An 18,574-nucleotide genomic window follows, 5' to 3' on the forward strand; every position below is an offset into this window, starting at 1 on the left:
TTTATATTTCTCTTATACATAATATTTGATGCACACTATCGTTCAAAAGTTTCTTCTCCTTGTTGAATAAAACTATTAAATTCTATAAGATGTGTAAAGTTGTTGTTTTTTACATCTTACTAACCCCACACTTTTGAATGGTAGTGTATACTACGGTGTGCTGCATCATCATTGATACAGACCATAGTTGGATATAACACATTACTAAAGCACTTACAAAACCGATGGAAGACATTTTTTAGCAAACTTGTATTTTAATTTAATAATAAACAAATACATGGTCTCTGTTTTGTAAATGTGTCTGTGTTTTATGGTCAAATCTTAGGGCTTGTTTCAAATGGCACACTTGGTTTGGACTTGTGGTCTCATAGCCTTCACTTCTGTGAAGTCCACATTATCTGAGATGCCATTTGGGACAGGGTGTTATTTGCTTCTGAAATCAGTCCTCCAATTACAAAGTTTCCTATATGAGAACTGTATGAAAATTCCATAGAAAGACAATAAATTCCATATACTCATATAAAAGTGGAAGTGGGCAGTTTGTTACAGATTGCATGTGATCTCTTCAGGCACACTCGGATAAACCATTTATGAGCCATTACTGTCATGCGAAGTTTCAAGAGCTGAGTCATAGTAAACTAGTGTAGTCTGAAAGCCTGTGGGAAGAATCGGTTCTAGGTCAAGTGTTTTAAATGCTCCAAAGCTGCAGATTACGGTGCTTTGTCAGTGTACATATATTACATATAGTGGAAGCATGTAAGTATGCTGATGTTACATCACTGAGCAGCATTATAAGATAAGTGTTTTTATTGAACGTGTAGGAGAAGAATAGAACAGAGTAGAAGAAGCAGAGCTGCAATGCATCGATACGTCTACAGTAATTAAAGTTATCTCATCATAGCACATTTCAACCTGATCTCACGACCAATTCGTCCAAATTTGACGAGTGATTAAAAGATGGCTAATTCGTAACAATTCGTACGACCTCACTCGTACGAATTAGTAAGATTTTTGCTAAACCGTACATATTTGACGAGTTGCCCAATTCGTATGAATTCGTACGAATGACCTACCCCTGACCCCGCCCCTAAACCTACCCATCACGTGGGTTTAGACAAATCGTACAAATTCGTACGAATGAGGTCGTACAAATTCATACGAATTAGCCATCTTTTAATCACTCGTCAAATTTGGACGAATTGGTCGTGAGATAGCGTTGCACATTTGCATGTATGTTTTACTTACTTTACACCAAATCGATCCATAAACATGATGTGGTTTCGAAAGGTCCTGTTGATATCAAGGTCAATCTGTTTGATTTCGGAAGAGTACAGCTGGGCTTGCTCCTTCATTCTCTATCAATCAAACAATTTATCAAAAACAGTTTCATCTTTGACATACTACCGTGCATTACAAGATGACGTTAGAAAACAAACATCTCTAGGTTTAATTATTATGTGATATTATATCTTTTATAATATTGAATGGGGTTTATTTTGCCATGATTTTTACACTACAGTTCAAATGTTGCATTTATTTGATAAAAACAGTTCAAACAAATATTGTGAAATATTATTACAATTTTAAATAACTGTTTTCTATTAACTGTAATTTTTATATATTTTCAAATGTAATTTATTTCTGTGATGGCAAAGCATCCATTAGTTCAGTCTTCGGTGTCACATGATCCTTCAGAAATCATTGTAATATGTTGACTCAAGAAACATTTATTATTATCAATGTTGAAAACTACTTAATATTTTTGTGGAAACTGTGTATATATATATATATATATATATATATATATATATATAGATTGTTATAAATAGGAAAAAAAAAACATTTTTTTTTTTAAATAGAAATATTTTGTAACATTCTTTATTACATTTTATGTAACATGTCTTTACTTTGATGAATTAATTGATTCTTTAATGGTCCTTGCTTAAAAAAGTAAGTTCTTCAAAGGTCATGTTGCAAGTATACAGTTTAGAGATCATTACACAATATACTATCTGACCATTAAATACTGCTAAATATCAATCAGAAAAAAAAAACTGTATAGGGGGTACCATGTTCAGCGACAATGGTGGAGGCAAATACTTCCTACTAGTTGTAAAATCTCAGCAGCTCTGAAGGTTTGTTTAGCCTGTGTTTTGTTCTCTCCTATCTCTTTCCATGCCATATATCAGCCATCTGTCTGTTTTCAGATCACACTCTAATCCCTTTGAAATAGCTCTACCACTCCAGTAATCCCACTCTCACCAAACACCCGGCTTTAGGCTAGCAGAGACTCGCGGCTACATAGTGTCCATAGGAGCTATTGCGTGGGAATGTGTATGCATGGATGTTTTTATCCCTTACCTCATATTTTCCTGCATTGTCGCTCTTTACTTTCTCGACATCCAGTAGCAGGGCCCAAGTCTGTCCTCTCAGCTGTAGTGGAATGCCTTTATACACCCGCTTAATCATCTGCACAAAGACACCAGGAGTAAGTGCAAGTGTGTGTGTGTGTGTGTGTGTGTGTGCCTATGTTATGGGGACAAATTGTACGCTCAAAGATAGCAATATACAAAATCCTTGTCCTTGTGGTGACATTTTTGGTCTTAAAAATCAAACTAAGTGATGTTTTTATAAATGTATAAATGCAAAAAAACATTTTCTGTGATGGGTAGGTTTAGGGTTAGGGGATCGAATTTGTACAGTATAAATAATATATCATTATTTATCATGTCTATGAAAAGTCCACATACAGTATAACATGAAAACCCAACGTGTGTGTGTGTGTGTGTTTTAAGGATCACTCTGGTTCTCATTGGAGCTACATCACAGTGCTTTCTTTGATTTTCAGATGAATGATTGCAACCTCTATGTGAAACTCACCCGGTCACTGTTCCAGTACTTGTTCCAGTTCTTCAGCATCTTCAGCCATTTCTGCACCCTCTCAATCTCCACATGTTTTTGCTGCACAGGGGAAAACAATGAGATCTGATGAAGAATGATTTGCAAAAAAAAAAAAAAATGTATATATATATATATATATATACAGTATAAATAAATAAATAAATGTTTAATTTCTGTTAATTTATCATTATTTAAAAAAATAACATCAACCATCATCATCATCATCATCATCATCATCATAATTAATAATAATAGATAATGATGATAAACATTTTTATTTTATTTTATCTAAAACAATTAAAGAAAAAAAAATGAAAAAAAAATGAAAGAATATGTCATTAGTGGTATATGGTGCATATCACATGCTTATAATCCTTAGGTCCATTAACAGACAGGTATATGAGTATAATTATCTGCTATTACCTGTTTTTTTTTTCCTAAGTAATATTTCTTTCCTCATATGTACAAGTACTTCGGGATTAGATGCAGGACAGGAATTCAGATCTACTGCTATAACATCTGTTCTGAGGACAGCTTTCACTCTTTCCACCCTTAGTGTTTAACCTTTATGTGCCACAACAACACTGCACAAATGTCAGCCGGAAAATGCATCTGCCACCTCCATGCTGTGAATGTCACATGGGAACACACCTCCAGACCGTCCAGCTGTGTCTGCCACACACTCTTGTATACTAAACGCTCATATCTGAAGGTCCCCCTAAGCCTGTTTACAAAAGACTCTCCACACTGCTACTGATTTAGTCTGTGATCCTTTGTGTTTCTGTCTGTGAATATCATCTTTCCCATCATTCTACAAAATACTATTTGAATAGTATATTCACATGCTGTTTGAATGTACATCATCTGTATACTATATTTACATGCTTGATTTGTGTATGTCTACATTACCTTCTCTTCAATGGCACTGGGTGTGGGTAATTCTTCTTCACTGTGGGAAAAACAAACAGGTAAAAACACTATACCAACTAATACTATAATACAATCACAAACATTCCTGTTTGGATGGGATTAGGTTTAGACCCTGAGTAGACCCTCTGTAATTAGTACTGAGGTTGTGTGTCAGATGTGTTTGATTCAGACAGAACTAAAAACCGTAAAGTACACTAGCGTTCAAAGGTTTAGGGTCTGTTAGATTTTTTTTAACATGTTTTTGAAAAAAAATCTCAAGCTTACCAAATTCAATTTATTTCTTTGAGAGAAATGCTGAATTTCCAGCATCATTACTCCAGTCTTCAGTGTCACATGATCCTTCTGAAATCATTCTAATATGTTGATTTGCTGCTCAAAAACATTTCTTATTATCGATTTTTAAAACTCAAAAGAAAATAGTTTTTAAATAAACTATTTTGTAACATTTTGTCTTTACTGTCACTGTCAATTGAATGCATCCTTCCTGAATTAAAATATGAATTTCTTTCAAAAGAAAAAAAATATTACAGACCCCAAACAAGTAAATAGTAGTGTATGTCTTGTAAATCCCAAATTTGCATAGCCTTATAAGGGAAAACTAATTTGTTTCCAACAGCATTATAGTCTTAAATAGCTGCTTTATGTTTACATATATGCTGACAGACAATGTATGCTGATAAAAAATGCAATGAATGAAAAAAGACACTGTCATTATGAGTGACAATTTGTTTCAGACAAAATAAAAATAGCTTTACGGGGATTTAAGAGCATATGATTAAATGCATGTTTCACTTGACAATATGGAAACTGGATGTTGGGTTTTACCCAGGACTTACTGAAGAAATCCAAAGCGATCCGTAACTCTGTATATGCTGTAGTCTGCATCCTCCCAAGGATCGATCTGAACTCCTGCGTCTCTACCCTGAAATACACATATGAGCTAATACTTTATTTGGTCTCATTTGTACACAGACTTTGTAGAGTTTATCAAAGGTGAAACAATTCCAGGCCACTTTTAAGCATCTTTAAAGGCAACAGTTCTGAAGTTCTAGACTTTCATGAGTGATTATATTATTTTCATAATTATATAAATAATGGTAATGTAATAACACATTGAATGCTATGCTATGATATAATAATAACAAAATCATAAATTTATAATATTATGAATATGAAATAAATTTAGAAATATGAAAATTGTTGCCAAGTGATCATGGCAGCAGTAAATCTGTGATTAAAGTAGGCAGTTAACTGTGTGTGACAATGTGAGCCAAATAAAATTCTGCATTTATTTGAACTGACTAGGTGGTTGACACTGACAGTTTTAAAATAAGTAAGTAAGTAAATAAATGTAACTATAATACACTTGGGCACATTGCAGTTTTTATAAACTGAAAAAAGAAATTGAATAAAACAAATAAATATAATATGCAACACATTTTTGCTCAATGGGTTAATATGAAATGTCTTGTCATTTCACTGAATATCTACATTATCACAAATGTGTACATTGGTGATCTGAATCTACGCCTCATCACTTTTTGCCATGACTGATTTTGTCTCCATCCCACCCCAGTGATACAAGGGGAAACATTTCTAATAGTCTAGCTGATGCTTTCATTTTGTTTGTGTGTTATAAGTGGCCGTTCTGTGCAGGAACTTGTCATTTTTAATGTGTTGCTGAGTGGTCGATGCAATTATGGAAAACGACAGCAGCAATATTCTCTCTAGCACACAGCTCTCCACCCACTTTTCTGTGGCTCGCAAAACATCCTAGTGAATTACTAAATGCAAACAAATGTGTCCCAACTCTTGTCATAAAACCAATGCCATTGAGTGCAGCTGACGTTTAAAAGCTTTTCCAGTTGGTGTGGATTGATTCCCTGAGGGGGGACGTCTGCTGCTCTCCTGCCCTCTTCTCAACCCCATGGTGGAGAGAAGAGTGGAAAGCAAGGAGTGATGTGTGACAGACAGCCGGGGATTATTGTCCCAGTATTCCCCCAATTTCAAATGAGTCTGTTAGAGAATGTCATGATGTGCCATGGCCAAATTGATCACCATGTCATCCATATAGACCACAAACACTTGTTAGTACAAAAAATCTTCTGTCTGTTGCACTAGCACATAAAACTGCCTTTAACACCTCCCAACATTTGTTTCCCCTCTTGACATATCTAAGGGAGTTCCCTTTCGAGGGAACTCGCGATGCGTCACTTGACGCTTTGGGAACGCCCCCAGCGTGCATGCGTCTGAGCATCAATGTCAACTAGTCCAATGGAAAGAATGAGCGTCACGGGCGGGTGACGTCATGACCAGGAAGGGATAAAGGCTCACCCGGTGAAACGCGGCATTAGCTTCTGTGTCTCAGCAAGCGATTTGTGTCATTTTGTCTCTGTCTATTTACTGTTGTCTGTTGCGGAAAAGGATGGAAACTAAACAAGTGTACAAACAGTGTGCTTCTCCCTGCCCGCGTTATTTAACAGGTGGGGACACACACGAGCTTTGTGTCGTTTGTTTGGGAGTGGAGCATGCGGTCTCAGCCTTCGAGGGGGCTGAGTGCCAGCATTGTGAGATGTTACCGCTTCGCATGCTCCGCTCTCGCCTGTCACTCTTTGATAAAGAGAGTGGGCAGGCTCGCGATCCACAGGGATCAGGACCCGCGTCTGCTGAGGCAGCGCGGAGAATGCATTCCTGGGGATCGCAAAAGGATCTTTCGGAGGGGTTGGAGACGGGTCCGAGGGCTCTTTCTCCTTCCTTACCCGAGAGATCCAGTGCTCTCTCCCCGGTGTCGGAAGCACGCTCTGCGGTTTCTTCTGCCCGGGGAGAGAGCCCTCCATTACTTTATTGCTCTTCCTCCGAGGAGGTTGATGCGATGAGTGTGGAGAGTGTAAGCACACACATGGGGGAAAGAGATTCACAATTTATTTCCCCAGCATATGATGAGCTGGTGGATGTTATGTCGCGGGCTGTAGAGAAATTAAATATTGAATGGCCATCTGAGAAGAAGGGCGCTCGTCCTAAAAGCAAATTAGATGAGCGCTTTTTATCTTCCACCACATTATCTCCACCACGAGGGCTTCCATTTTTTCCCGATTTGCACAATGAAATTTCTAAATCGTGGAATAAACCATATTCATCACGTCTTTTCAGCCCTCATGTTAACACTTATTCGAGAATAAGAGGGCTGAAAGAGTATGGTTATGAGGCGATGCCCCAGGCGGAAGAGAATTTAGCCAGTTATCTTTCCCCTGGTCCCGCATCGTCTCTGAAAGCCTCGGCTTTGCCCACTAGACCGCTTAAAGCCACTTCGGTGTTAGTGGGCAAAGCTTATACGGCAGCAGGTCAAGCTGGAGCATGTCTGCATACTATGGCTGTGCTCCAGGCTTATCAAGCTGACCTGCTGGGGGATCTGGATAGTAGTGAGGGAGTCAGTCATGACGATATTCGTGAACTTCGTCGGGCTACCGATCTTTCTCTCAGGGCTACTAAGGAGACCGCCAGAGCAATTGGGCGGTCTATGGCAGCCTTGGTAGCTACTGAGAGACATTTATGGTTAAATCTGTCTGAGATTAAAGAAAAAGATCGAGCTTTTTTATTAGATGCTCCGCTTGAACCTTCTGGTCTCTTTGGCGACGCAGTCCACGCGGTCGTCGAGAGATTTCAGGAGTCAAAGAAACAAGCGGACGTTTTTAAAAAGTTTATCCCTCGCCGGGTCCAGCCCCCTGGGACTGCTGGGCGTGAGCAGCCCCAGCCGTCGAGCTCATCATATCGTGTGCATCAGAAAGAGAGTGTTGCGTCTCGTGCACCTCCACGTAGAGACTGGAGACGGACGCAACCCTCTCAACCGAAGTCTTCTAAGTCGAAGCCGGATCTGAGGACCGTTCTTCAGGCGAAGAAGACTTCGGTTAAAAAAAAAAAAAGGTCCTGATGTTCATGCATCAGGCCTGTGAGGACAGCCCCGACCGAAGTGGAGCGGTGTACACCTCATTATACGGTGCCCGTTCCATTTCGGGGTCCTCACGAGACCGTTCTGCCAACCCTGCCACCCTTGGTGCTTCAGGGCGCAGCGGTCTCCAGCGAGTCGCTGATGCTATGCTGCGGCACAGCATCGGTTTCGCGCCCTCTGAGGGGGGCCTTAGAGCGGCCAGTTCAGGTAGTTCCTGCCATTATGTTTCAGGCTCCGGAATTGGCTGTCTCGATAACACCAGAGACCAGCCTCGAGAGGCTGGTTCCCTTAGTAAATTTTCTGGCAGCGTGGAAGCTTCTGCCGAATATTTCTCATTGGGTCCTGCAGATTGTAGAGAAAGGATACAGAATCCAGTTTGGTTCTCGTCCTCCTCGTTACAACGGGGTGCTGCCCACAGTGGTGCATCCCGAGCAGGCTCTGGTAATGGAGCAAGAGGTAAAGGCCCTGTTAGCAAAGGAAGCTATAGAACAGGTGTACTCACCCGACAGAGAGTCGGGTTTTTACAGCCGTTATTTCATTGTTCCAAAAAAGGATGGGGGGTTGCGTCCCATTTTAGATCTTCGTCTGTTGAATCGTTCAGTACAGAAACTCAAGTTCAAGATGCTGACACTCAAACAGATCGTGACTCAAATCAGGTCCGAGGACTGGTTTGTCACGATAGATCTGAAGGACGCCTACTTCCATATCTCCATCCTCCCTCAGCACAGGAAGTTCCTAAGGTTTTCTTTCGGGGGCAAAGAATACCAATATCGGGTTCTTCCTTTCGGTCTAGCTTTATCACCCCGCACGTTCACGAAATGCGTGGATGCAGCTCTAGCCCCTCTCAGGCTTCAGGGCATACGTATTCTGAACTACATCGACGACTGGCTGATTCTGGCGGAATCAGAGCAGTTGGCGGTTCGGCACCGAGGTGTCGTTCTCGCCCATCTGCAGATGTTGGGGTTGAGGCTCAACGCCAAGAAGAGTGTTCTTTCTCCAGTACAGAGAACCACTTTCCTTGGTGTGGTATGGGATTCAGTGACGATGCGGGCCACTCTATCGCCCGTTCGTGTAGCTGCTATCCTGACAGCCACCAAAGAGCTAAAGCTAGGCCAGTCACGCACTGTGAAACAGTTCGAGAGACTGTTGGGTCTCTTGGCGGCAGCGTCCAACGTGATTCCTTTTGGCCTGCTGTACATGAGACCTTTACAGTGGTGGCTAAGGACCAGAGGGTTCTCCCCGAGGGGGAAACCCACTTCGTATGATCAAGGTCACGCGGCGGTGCCTTCGTGCCTTAATTATATGGAGGAAACATTGGTTCTTAACCCAGGGTCCGGTATTGGGAGCTCTTTGCCATCGTGTTACGATCTCGACAGATGCTTCCCTCACCGGCTGGGGAGCGGTAATGGAAGGCCGCTCGGTTCAGGGTCTGTGGAAAAGTCATCATCTTTCGTGGCACATCAATTGCCTGGAGATGATGGCTGTCTTCAATGCGTTGAGACAGTTTCTCCCAGACCTGAGGGGCCATCATGTGCTTGTACGAACAGACAACACATCAGTGGTCTCTTATCTAAACCGTCAGGGGGGTCTGCGGTCGCGTCCGCTCTGCAAACTGGCGCACCAGATCCTCCTGTGGTCTCTGGGGAAGGTACTCTCCCTGAGGGCAGTGTATATTCCTGGGGACCAGAATGTGGGGGCAGACATCCTGTCGAGGCAGGAGCTGAGGCCAGGGGACTGGAGACTCCACCCCGAGGCGGTGGAGAAAATTTGGGAGTTTTACGGCCAAGCAGAGGTGGATCTGTTTGCGTCTCAGCACACGACGCACTGTCCACTTTGGTTCTCCCTTACTCACCCAGCCCCCCTGGGGCTGGATGCTATGGTGCAGACGTGGCCGAGGCTACGTCTGTACGCATTTCCCCCTGTTGCTCTGCTCCCAGGAGTTCTGGAACGAGTCCGCCAGTACGGAATAAGCCTACTGCTTGTAGCACCACCTAGGAAACTATATGCGCTGAAATGGAAAGTTTTTTCTGTATGGTGTCACCGACATCAGTGGGATCCGGTTAACTGTTCTGTGAACACAGTACTCGAGTTCTTGCAGGAGCGCTTTACGTCAGGTTTATGTCCTTCCACACTTAAGGTTTACGTGGCGGCCATTGCGGCTTACCACGCCCTGGTTGGGGGTACATCGTTGGGTCGAGACCCCCTGATTACACGTTTCCTTCGTGGCACATTGAGGCTGAGGCCTGCAACTCGCACTAGGGTGCCAGCTTGGGATTTGGCAATAGTACTAGAAGGCCTGTCTAGGGCTCCATTCGAGCCCTTAGATTCGGTTTCAGAGAAATTTCTTACCCTTAAGACTATCTTTCTGCTAGCTATTTCGTCCCTTAAGAGAGTTGGAGACCTTCAGGCCCTTTCGGTTTCCCCCACTTGCCTTGAGTTTGCACCGGGGATGGTCAAGGCATTCTTATATCCAAAACAGGGATACGTCCCTAAGGTGCCGACCTTGATTCCGAGGCCTATCGTGCTGCAGGCTTTCTGTCCTCCTCCTTTTACATCTGCGGACCAGGAAAGGCTGAACCTCTTGTGTCCAGTGCGAGCACTGGATACTTATGTTCATCGGACATCTTCTATGAGGAAGTCCGACCAGTTATTTATTTGCTTTGGATCACCTAAGAAGGGTCTTCCTGCTTCTAAACAGACGGTTAGCAAGTGGATAGTCGAGGCTATTTCACTTGCATACGAGTACTCTGACCATCCGTGTCCCTTGGTGGTCAGAGCTCACTCAACGAGGGGTATGGCGGCCTCTAAAGCCTTGTTATTTGGGGTTTCCCTCCAAGACGTTTGTGATGCGGCAGGCTGGTCCTCACCGCTCACATTCGTCAGGTTTTACAGTTTGGACCTGGATGCTGCCCCAGGTTCTCAGGTGCTTAGTGCTTAGTTCCAACAGACTGACACTCAGGTACTTGGAATTCTGGCGTTTTGGGTATTCTCGTTCCCAAAGCGTCAAGTGACGCATCGCGAGTTCCCTCGAAAGGGAACGTCTCAGGTTACTACTGTAACCATAGTTCCCTGAGAAAGGGAACGAGACGATGCGTCACCCTGCCATACTTCCTGCTTCCCTGTGATCGGCTTGCTTCGACTTTTTGAAGCTAATGCCGCGTTTCACCGGGTGAGCCTTTATCCCTTCCTGGTCATGACGTCACCCGCCCGTGACGCTCATTCTTTCCATTGGACTAGTTGACATTGATGCTCAGACGCATGCACGCTGGGGGCGTTCCCAAAGCGTCAAGTGACGCATCGTCTCGTTCCCTTTCTCAGGGAACTATGGTTACAGTAGTAACCTGAGACGTTTTCCTTACCACAATATGTATTGTGAAAATCGCTATACAAACAAAAACCGAGTCAGACTCACCGACTCAGCAGCCACAAAGGTCATAGCACATGTGAACAACCTCAAAGGTTAGAGATAGACAACACAGTGCAAAATAAACAACATCTACAGCATTCAAAATTCATACAGCAACATACAGTACAATAATACATTTCCTCAGCTAATAAAAGATAATGCTCAGCATAAACATCTTCAAAACATTTTGACATTTAAAATCTAATCATTACGCTAGTGTTCAGAAGTTTGGGGTTCTGTAAAATACTGTAAAAAAAAAAGAGTAATATTTTTAAATGTATCTTATGATGGTAAGCTGAATTTTCAGCATCATTACTACGGTCTTTAGTGTCACATGATCCTTCAGAAATCATTCTAATATGCTGATTTGCTGCTCAAGAAACATTTCTTATTTTTATAAATGTTGTAAACAGTTGTGCTGCTTAAAACATTGATACATTTTAAGTAACATCATAAATAACTTTACTGTCACTATTGATCTATTTAATGTATCTTTGCTGAATGAAAGTATTAATTTATTTACTGAACTTTTGAATGGTAGTGTACATACAGTAATCACAATTCTGGAACAGACATTTTTATTAGTAACTCATAATGTACATTAAAGGAAATGGGAAAACTTGAATAAGTTACAGAAAGTATCACGGTATTCATACTTTTTCAGTGAATATCTGATGAAAAAAAAGTGAGAGTAAAAGGCACAATTTACCTTATTATATTTAGAGATGATCTCAGCACGTTCCTCTGCTATCAGCACCTCTATGTCCTTCTTCATGTCAATATCTAGAAATACAGCACATAAAAAACAATTAATGACAAGGAGAAAAAAAGAATACTGACAAAAGCTGAACAGTCTGGAAGACAGATACGTTAAATTTAATTTGGGGGCTATATGTTTGTAAAGATCCGTATTAAAAAGGGTAACTTTTAGGGTTAGGAATCGAAAATGGATTCCAATTCTGGAATTGGATACTTAAGGTCAGGAATCGGAAATTTGTAATGAAATAAAATTTTGATTCCGCTTATTGAGACTGCTCATGAGCTCAACATATTCATCATTTAGAGACTGAGGAACTGGTCCAAAATCAAATCTTTTTGGTACTTGGTAACCTGAGCGCTCATAATGTTTTGAAGATCCTGTTGGTCATAAAGGCCTTGACTGTCTCAGAAACATTATCCCCATGGGAACCTCAGAGCCAAAGGAAGGGAACAAAGATTCCCGCCAGGCTTCAGCTGTCTGAGAGTGCTGTGTGTCTGCTGAGTCTGTCACACACACAAAAATAGAAACTGACAAACACAGTCACCCACCCTGGGACACAGCGTTGCATGGCATGCCATCATATGTCATATTCAATATTTCTAGCCCATCACCAAAACATACCATCTGGCATTTAAATCTTCAATAAGCAGGAGAGACAAAAACACAGTTAAGTATTTCTCTTAAAGGAGAACTCCGGTCAATTTTAACATTGAGCTCTTTTTTTTTGTACATTTGGAGAGCTGTCAGTACAGACAAAAACGACAAAAATCGGTGTTGCCTACACCGTGTTATCCTCTTTTTAATATTCGCACCCTGTAGACTTCAATGGGGCAAGTTCTAAACCTGCTTTTAGCCTCTTAACAACCTTAATGTGTCATTACAAGTGCAGCCATGTGAGTGATCTTCACTAATGATCGCGCGCGCGAACCCGACAATCGACTACTGTGGACTTCGAACGAAAAAAGGAAGTAAATACAGGTATGTGAGCTGGCTGAATTAACATCATTTTTATTAATATCTTTCACATCTACTGCAGTCAGATTGACCGTGGTCACTCTTAATAACACCACTCACATGGCTGTGCACTTGTAATGACACATTAAGGTTGTTAAGAGGCTAAAAGCAGGTTTAGAACTTGCCCCATTGAAGTCAACAGGGTGTGAATATTAAAAAGAGGATAACACGGTGTAGGCAACACCGATTTTTGTCGTTTTTGTCTGTACTGACAGCACTCCAAATGTACAAAAAAATTTGCTCAATGTTAAAATTGACCGGAGTTCTCCTTTAATGACAAGTCACTTGCCTCTCATACCCAAATTAATAAAACAACAAACGCATCTGTTTTGTTTGTACAGTATCATTTGATGACATTTCCTGATGTATTTAGACAGGACACTCCTGACAGGTGTCAATAAATATACCATACTGATTTTTATCACTATGGCCTTCTCATCTGGCCCTTTCCCAATTTTTCCATCACCCTCGCTGTTTCTTCAACTTGAAGCTTATTCCAATCATAGAGCTGATAAGTGCTGACGCAAGTACAAGTGAACAGAGAAGCTGATCTATGTGTTTCATAAAAAACTGATAGTAAGTGGTTAAAGGCATCATCAGGAACAATAATGGTTTGAGAGAGAGTATGCTTACATGACTTTAAAACTAGCAGAACTACAGGAAATAATTCTGAGCCTGTGAATTTTTTACTGCTCAATGAGAAAATAATTTACTTGAAAACCCATACCACAGTTTGTAAAACTAAAGGAGAGCAAAAGACTTTACTAAGCATTTTTTCAGCCTACTGGCATTATATTACATTGTATATCCTCTCACTAAAATCACTCTCTGTCAGTTTTAAAAATGGTTTAAAAGGGCAGCTGGGGTAGTCCAGATCATGGCTTAGCCATAATAAATATTAAAAACTAAAAAAATGTCAGATTATATAATGCAACACAACAACACTTTAGTGTAAAGGTAGTGCTCTGCAAAACTTCCAAAGCCTTCAAATAATCCAAACAATATTTACAGAGAAACAATAAAGAGCTTCAATTTGCCACATAATGTTACATTTCTTCAGGAAAGCCATTCAAAGTTCACAGATCATTAGTTAGCTAGAAAAAAAAGAGGAGCATTTTGATAAAAATATGCACTTCATTACATATTAATTTAATGTAGACTATGTTTGAATAAATCAAGTATCATGAAAGTGTTTATTACAGCCACAGTTTGAATGTTTATATTAAATTGGAGTAAAAAAAAAAATTGTTGGTGTTTCAATAATTAATCAGTTTTGTGGATTCTTGTTAACCCATACACAAAAGAGTCACCTTCAAAGAGACTGATTTGAAATCTGGATAAGCTGGCCTGATCCCAAACTTACATAAACCAAGATGATAATCTGTCAAACACCCTAATCCACATCCCTAAGGATAAGTGCTGAAATCATTCCTTCTCCTGAGGAAAGCAGTGTCGTCATCTGCCACCTTTGCAGCAAAAGGCTTAGGTTATGCAATATTTGATGAAACCCCAGATTATAACCCTCAAGATTGTCATTCTGAAAGTACAAGTGCTCAGAACATGCCATATTTGAAAATATTTACATGTAATGGTCTAATCCAACATACCATATTCATTATAACATTTGTTTTCAGTTATTCATACAACCTCTTATGAACAAACTTGAACACATTATCAGTGTTGTTTCCCGGCGTCATTGGGTGTTTCGGGTCTTTCAACAGACACCCTCTTCCAGGCGATCCGACCGAGTTTAATCAAGCCTTGGCCTGTGTCCAAGTGGCATTTTACTATCCCCACATATCACCCCTTTTCAGCCATAGCCATTTTGATGCACTCTCTGCAGCCTCCATGCTGTTGCTGATGGCTCTTCTCCAGCTTGCACCAGTTATTCCCAGCATTCAATAAGCCATGCTGAAAGAAGGACCTGCAAATCCTCAGCAACTCACCTCCACTGTCATCCACCTGGTTTCCCACCCATTCCAGCAGCAGGCCTCCAGCAGTCCCTCATACTTCTGCCCTTTTTATCTCCTGTGCCTCTTCCATCCTCTCCTCCCAAGGCACAATTAGCTCCAGTAGGATAAGCTGTTTCGTAGACTCCGAGACCAATATGATGTCTGGTATAAGCATGGACTGGGGGATGTGTGCTGGAATTTTCAGCTGTCTATCCAGGTCAACTGTCATCACCCAGTCTCGTGCTGTGTAGAGCAAGCCACCAGGGTTGTTTTTGCAATCATGTGCTTCTGCTCTCGCTAATTCCCCTGCTGATTGACTCAGCTAAGGTCTTGAGGACTTGATCGTGTCACCAGCGATAACGGCCATTGCCCAGGAGCAACTGGTCAAGATGTGTTCAAGAGAGCCTGCCTATCAGGGTGCATGCTGGAGTTTCTACCTTGCCCCAAACAAACAGGTTGGGAGGACGTTGTACACCCCTTGAATCAAAAACTTGATCCTCTGAGGGTTCCATTTGCATATATCCAGCCAGGAGACCTTCCACTCCATTGTCTGCTCCAACTTCACCGTTCAGTTTCTTCATTGCTACAACCCTGCTTGCTTGCTCGTTCTTCCTCCACTGAAGCCCGCACCTCTTCTTGCGCTAGCCTTGACCTTTCCTTCTTGCTGCCAGTGTTGCAACGGGTTGGTGTTGAACTTCCGAATCCAGCCCTACCCTGTGCCACAGTCCCGTGGAGAGCCTTGTGCTTCAGCCTAGCTTCTGCCTGTTGGACTGCCTCAGTTGCCTTCCACTTCCTCCCTGTCCTCGGGACAATGCCCGCTACGGACACTTTAGCGTCCTTTGACCCCGAATACTGCAAATGTTCTCGTGCAAATGCAATGATGAATTCCTCCCTAATGGAGCTGAATGAGAGCCTGCTGTTGCCATACAACCCAATACTGCTCAAGCTGCGTGGCACACCCAACCTTCTGCGTAGATAGCTGTTCACTCTACGCTCAAAACCTTCCACTACAATCATAGGGACTTTGTAGATGAGTAGGTGCCAGAGGATTTTTTGGAGGATAACATGTAGGTAGATCCAGGCCTTAAATTTCCCGGGGAGCCCAGACTTGTCCACAGTTCTTAGCCACCTCTCCAGATCGGACGTGGAGGCCTTGATGGAGTCTGTGTCCTTTAGGCTCCAGCCTTATCATTTTGATTAATTAAGAGCTGTCCAACAGGATTTCTGTAGTCTAGGTATTTCCTCTCTAAACCTCAGTTTGTGTGTGTTTTTTGTTAGTCTAATCCAGGGCTATTCAAGCCCGCGAGCCCGCCAAATATCATCTCCACCCGGCCCGACGGCACCAACCTCCCTCCTCCTCTTTTCCTGGCGGTGCGGCTAATTTAGTTTGATACGCACTCCGATTGACCTGAGAAACGTTTTACGTGCGAATATTTCAGCAGTTATTATGTGTGTCCCGTATTTCTGTCGACTGAACCAGTGATAGCAATCATTTGTGAATTAATCATGCCTTTGGTTTGATTCTTTCTAAACGCGCATAACGGTATGAAACCATTCAGATTCGTTCGGATTCTGAAGCGGTTTGTCGGTCAGTACAGTAACAACAAATAGTGCTGTTTTCAGTTGTTTCACTAGTTGTTTCAGCATGGCCCAGCACGGAGTTGCGTTTACTTCCGGTCCCGGACACTGTTATTAAACAGCATTGCGACAACCAGTGGGAAGTGTTTCAATTCGACAGACACCTCTCTGTTACAAACCACAAATCATTCGATGATTTAACTATTATTAAATCGGATGAAACTGCCTCAACATTCCCAACAAGTCTGATGAAGAAAGCAGGAGAAACATTGTGCCATGAACGAAATTAGAAGACTTTAAATCCCCGAATCACCAACCTTACAAACATTTACCATGCATGTACTGTAGTAATTTACCATGGTTTGGGCAGAAATGTGGAATAATTATATTGAATATGTTATATATGTTATATTGCATTAGATTTATTAGATAGGCAGAGGAATATATATATCATTTTTGTTATGCAATTATGTTAGTTTCTTTGTGAAGGTGCGTATAGTTTTTAACCTGTGTTTAGGCATTTTTTATATTGTGGGAGTGAGTAGCCTGTGGTTATTAAGTCTCACGGTCAGAATATTTTCATTTAAGCATAACAATTATAAATAAAATAATTCCTAATGCTTACCAATAGCTATGAGCTTGTATAATTAATTTATTTGTTCCAAGGAAAATATTTGTAAACAGCTGTAAATTATCAAGTTATTATTTATTAAGGTCTTATAAATCTGCATACTGTTGGGTACAACATTTTCAAGTAAACACAATACTTTTTTAGGTTTACTTTAGCTTATTTATTGAAAATGTTATGTTTCAATAAATAATGTTTTAATAAATAAGCTAAACCCCCAAACCAACCAACTGGCCCACACTTTTCGATTTGATAATCCGGCCCTCGAATGTAGCTAGTTGAATAGCCTTGGTTTAATCTGTTGGGCTGTCACAGAGACTCAACCTAGCTTTATTTCCATTTCTTACATTTACCATGGCCTAATAGAATATATCTCTGTATGCCTTAGGCCACATCATACTTTTTTCCCTAATGTCCACTTAAAATGCACCAAGAACAGTAATAATGATGTTTTAGATAACTATTTTCCACTTTTTCATTAACCCTATTAAACAGGCAAGGTGTTGCTGATATGCCTTTGCAATGTAAATTTATTATTTTACCTGTGCAGCATACACAAGCTAAAAAAATATATATATATTAGTTTAAATGTTTTCACTGAATGGTGGCACATCTTCAAACCCCTGGAAAAACCCACAAGTCAGCTGCATGTCCTGTGGTAAGCATGTAACCCGAATAATCACTAACACTTTCAATCCAATGCAAATGCATTTACACAGCCTCTCATTGTGAGGTACTATCAGCAATGCAGCGGATGTTTTCTCAGGGACTTGAGGACTGTTTGATTGATATGATAGATGACAGTCCCCAAAAGGAGGGACAAGAGTCAATAAAAAGAACCTGGATCCAATATTATTTAAATAATCTTGAATATAACATGGTGATGTGCAAACTATCTGCTTTTTTTAAGCTTGTGCTGTTGCGTTTGACTTGAGAATGAACGAAGAAAAACTGATTTAGTAGCTCTGTTGGTCGGTGTTGGTACCATCCCCGTTTCAAAGAGAGAGAGAAATGGATGCCTTACTGGACACAATGATGAGCAAGCATTTCATACAGACCAATCAGCTGACAGTACTGAACTTGCATTCCGCTGGATGTATTACTTATAGATCATTCTAATATCAACAGGGATACTGCAATGACTGAGAATTGTTTATAGTACACTATTTCTAAATTGTACAATATGGCAAAACCATGGGCTTGTATCCCCTTCATACTTATATACTGATCCAATATCAGTATATATCAACATACTGATCCAATATCAGTTAATTTTTTTGTGAAGCTTCAATAAGTTTCCACCTAAGCTCATTTGAAAAACGGACCTATACATACAATTCACTGCAGTTTCCATTTGAAAAGACCATTAGTGTCAGTAAAAAAATAATTAATAACATCTGTTGAAACAAATTCTATAATTTTATAGAAAATCTTTAAAAAGGGGCACTAAACCAAATGG

At 41.0% G+C, this 18,574-nt stretch overlaps 1 protein-coding gene across 1 annotated transcript in view; it reads right to left on the bottom strand.

Annotated features, from left to right (window-relative positions):
- si:ch211-288d18.1 (USP6 N-terminal-like protein) overlaps positions 1 to 18,574 on the bottom strand; it is a 36,843-nt gene that overhangs the window by 6,792 nt on the left and 11,477 nt on the right. The window contains exons 2-7 of the mRNA XM_056242277.1: positions 11,893 to 11,966; positions 4,668 to 4,753; positions 3,811 to 3,850; positions 2,881 to 2,961; positions 2,362 to 2,469; positions 1,246 to 1,355 (exon numbers count right to left, since the gene is read on the bottom strand). Of these exons, the coding sequence (XP_056098252.1) occupies positions 1,246 to 1,355; positions 2,362 to 2,469; positions 2,881 to 2,961; positions 3,811 to 3,850; positions 4,668 to 4,753; positions 11,893 to 11,958 (491 nt within the window). The 5' untranslated portion in view covers positions 11,959 to 11,966. The remainder of the gene's footprint in view (positions 1 to 1,245; positions 1,356 to 2,361; positions 2,470 to 2,880; positions 2,962 to 3,810; positions 3,851 to 4,667; positions 4,754 to 11,892; positions 11,967 to 18,574) is intronic.

The sequence above is a fragment of the Rhinichthys klamathensis genome, unplaced genomic scaffold, assembly GCF_029890125.1.
Source record: "Rhinichthys klamathensis goyatoka isolate OS25496 unplaced genomic scaffold, OSU_Roscu_1.1 h1tg000022l_1, whole genome shotgun sequence".
Taxonomy (NCBI): Eukaryota; Metazoa; Chordata; class Actinopteri; order Cypriniformes; family Leuciscidae; genus Rhinichthys; species Rhinichthys klamathensis.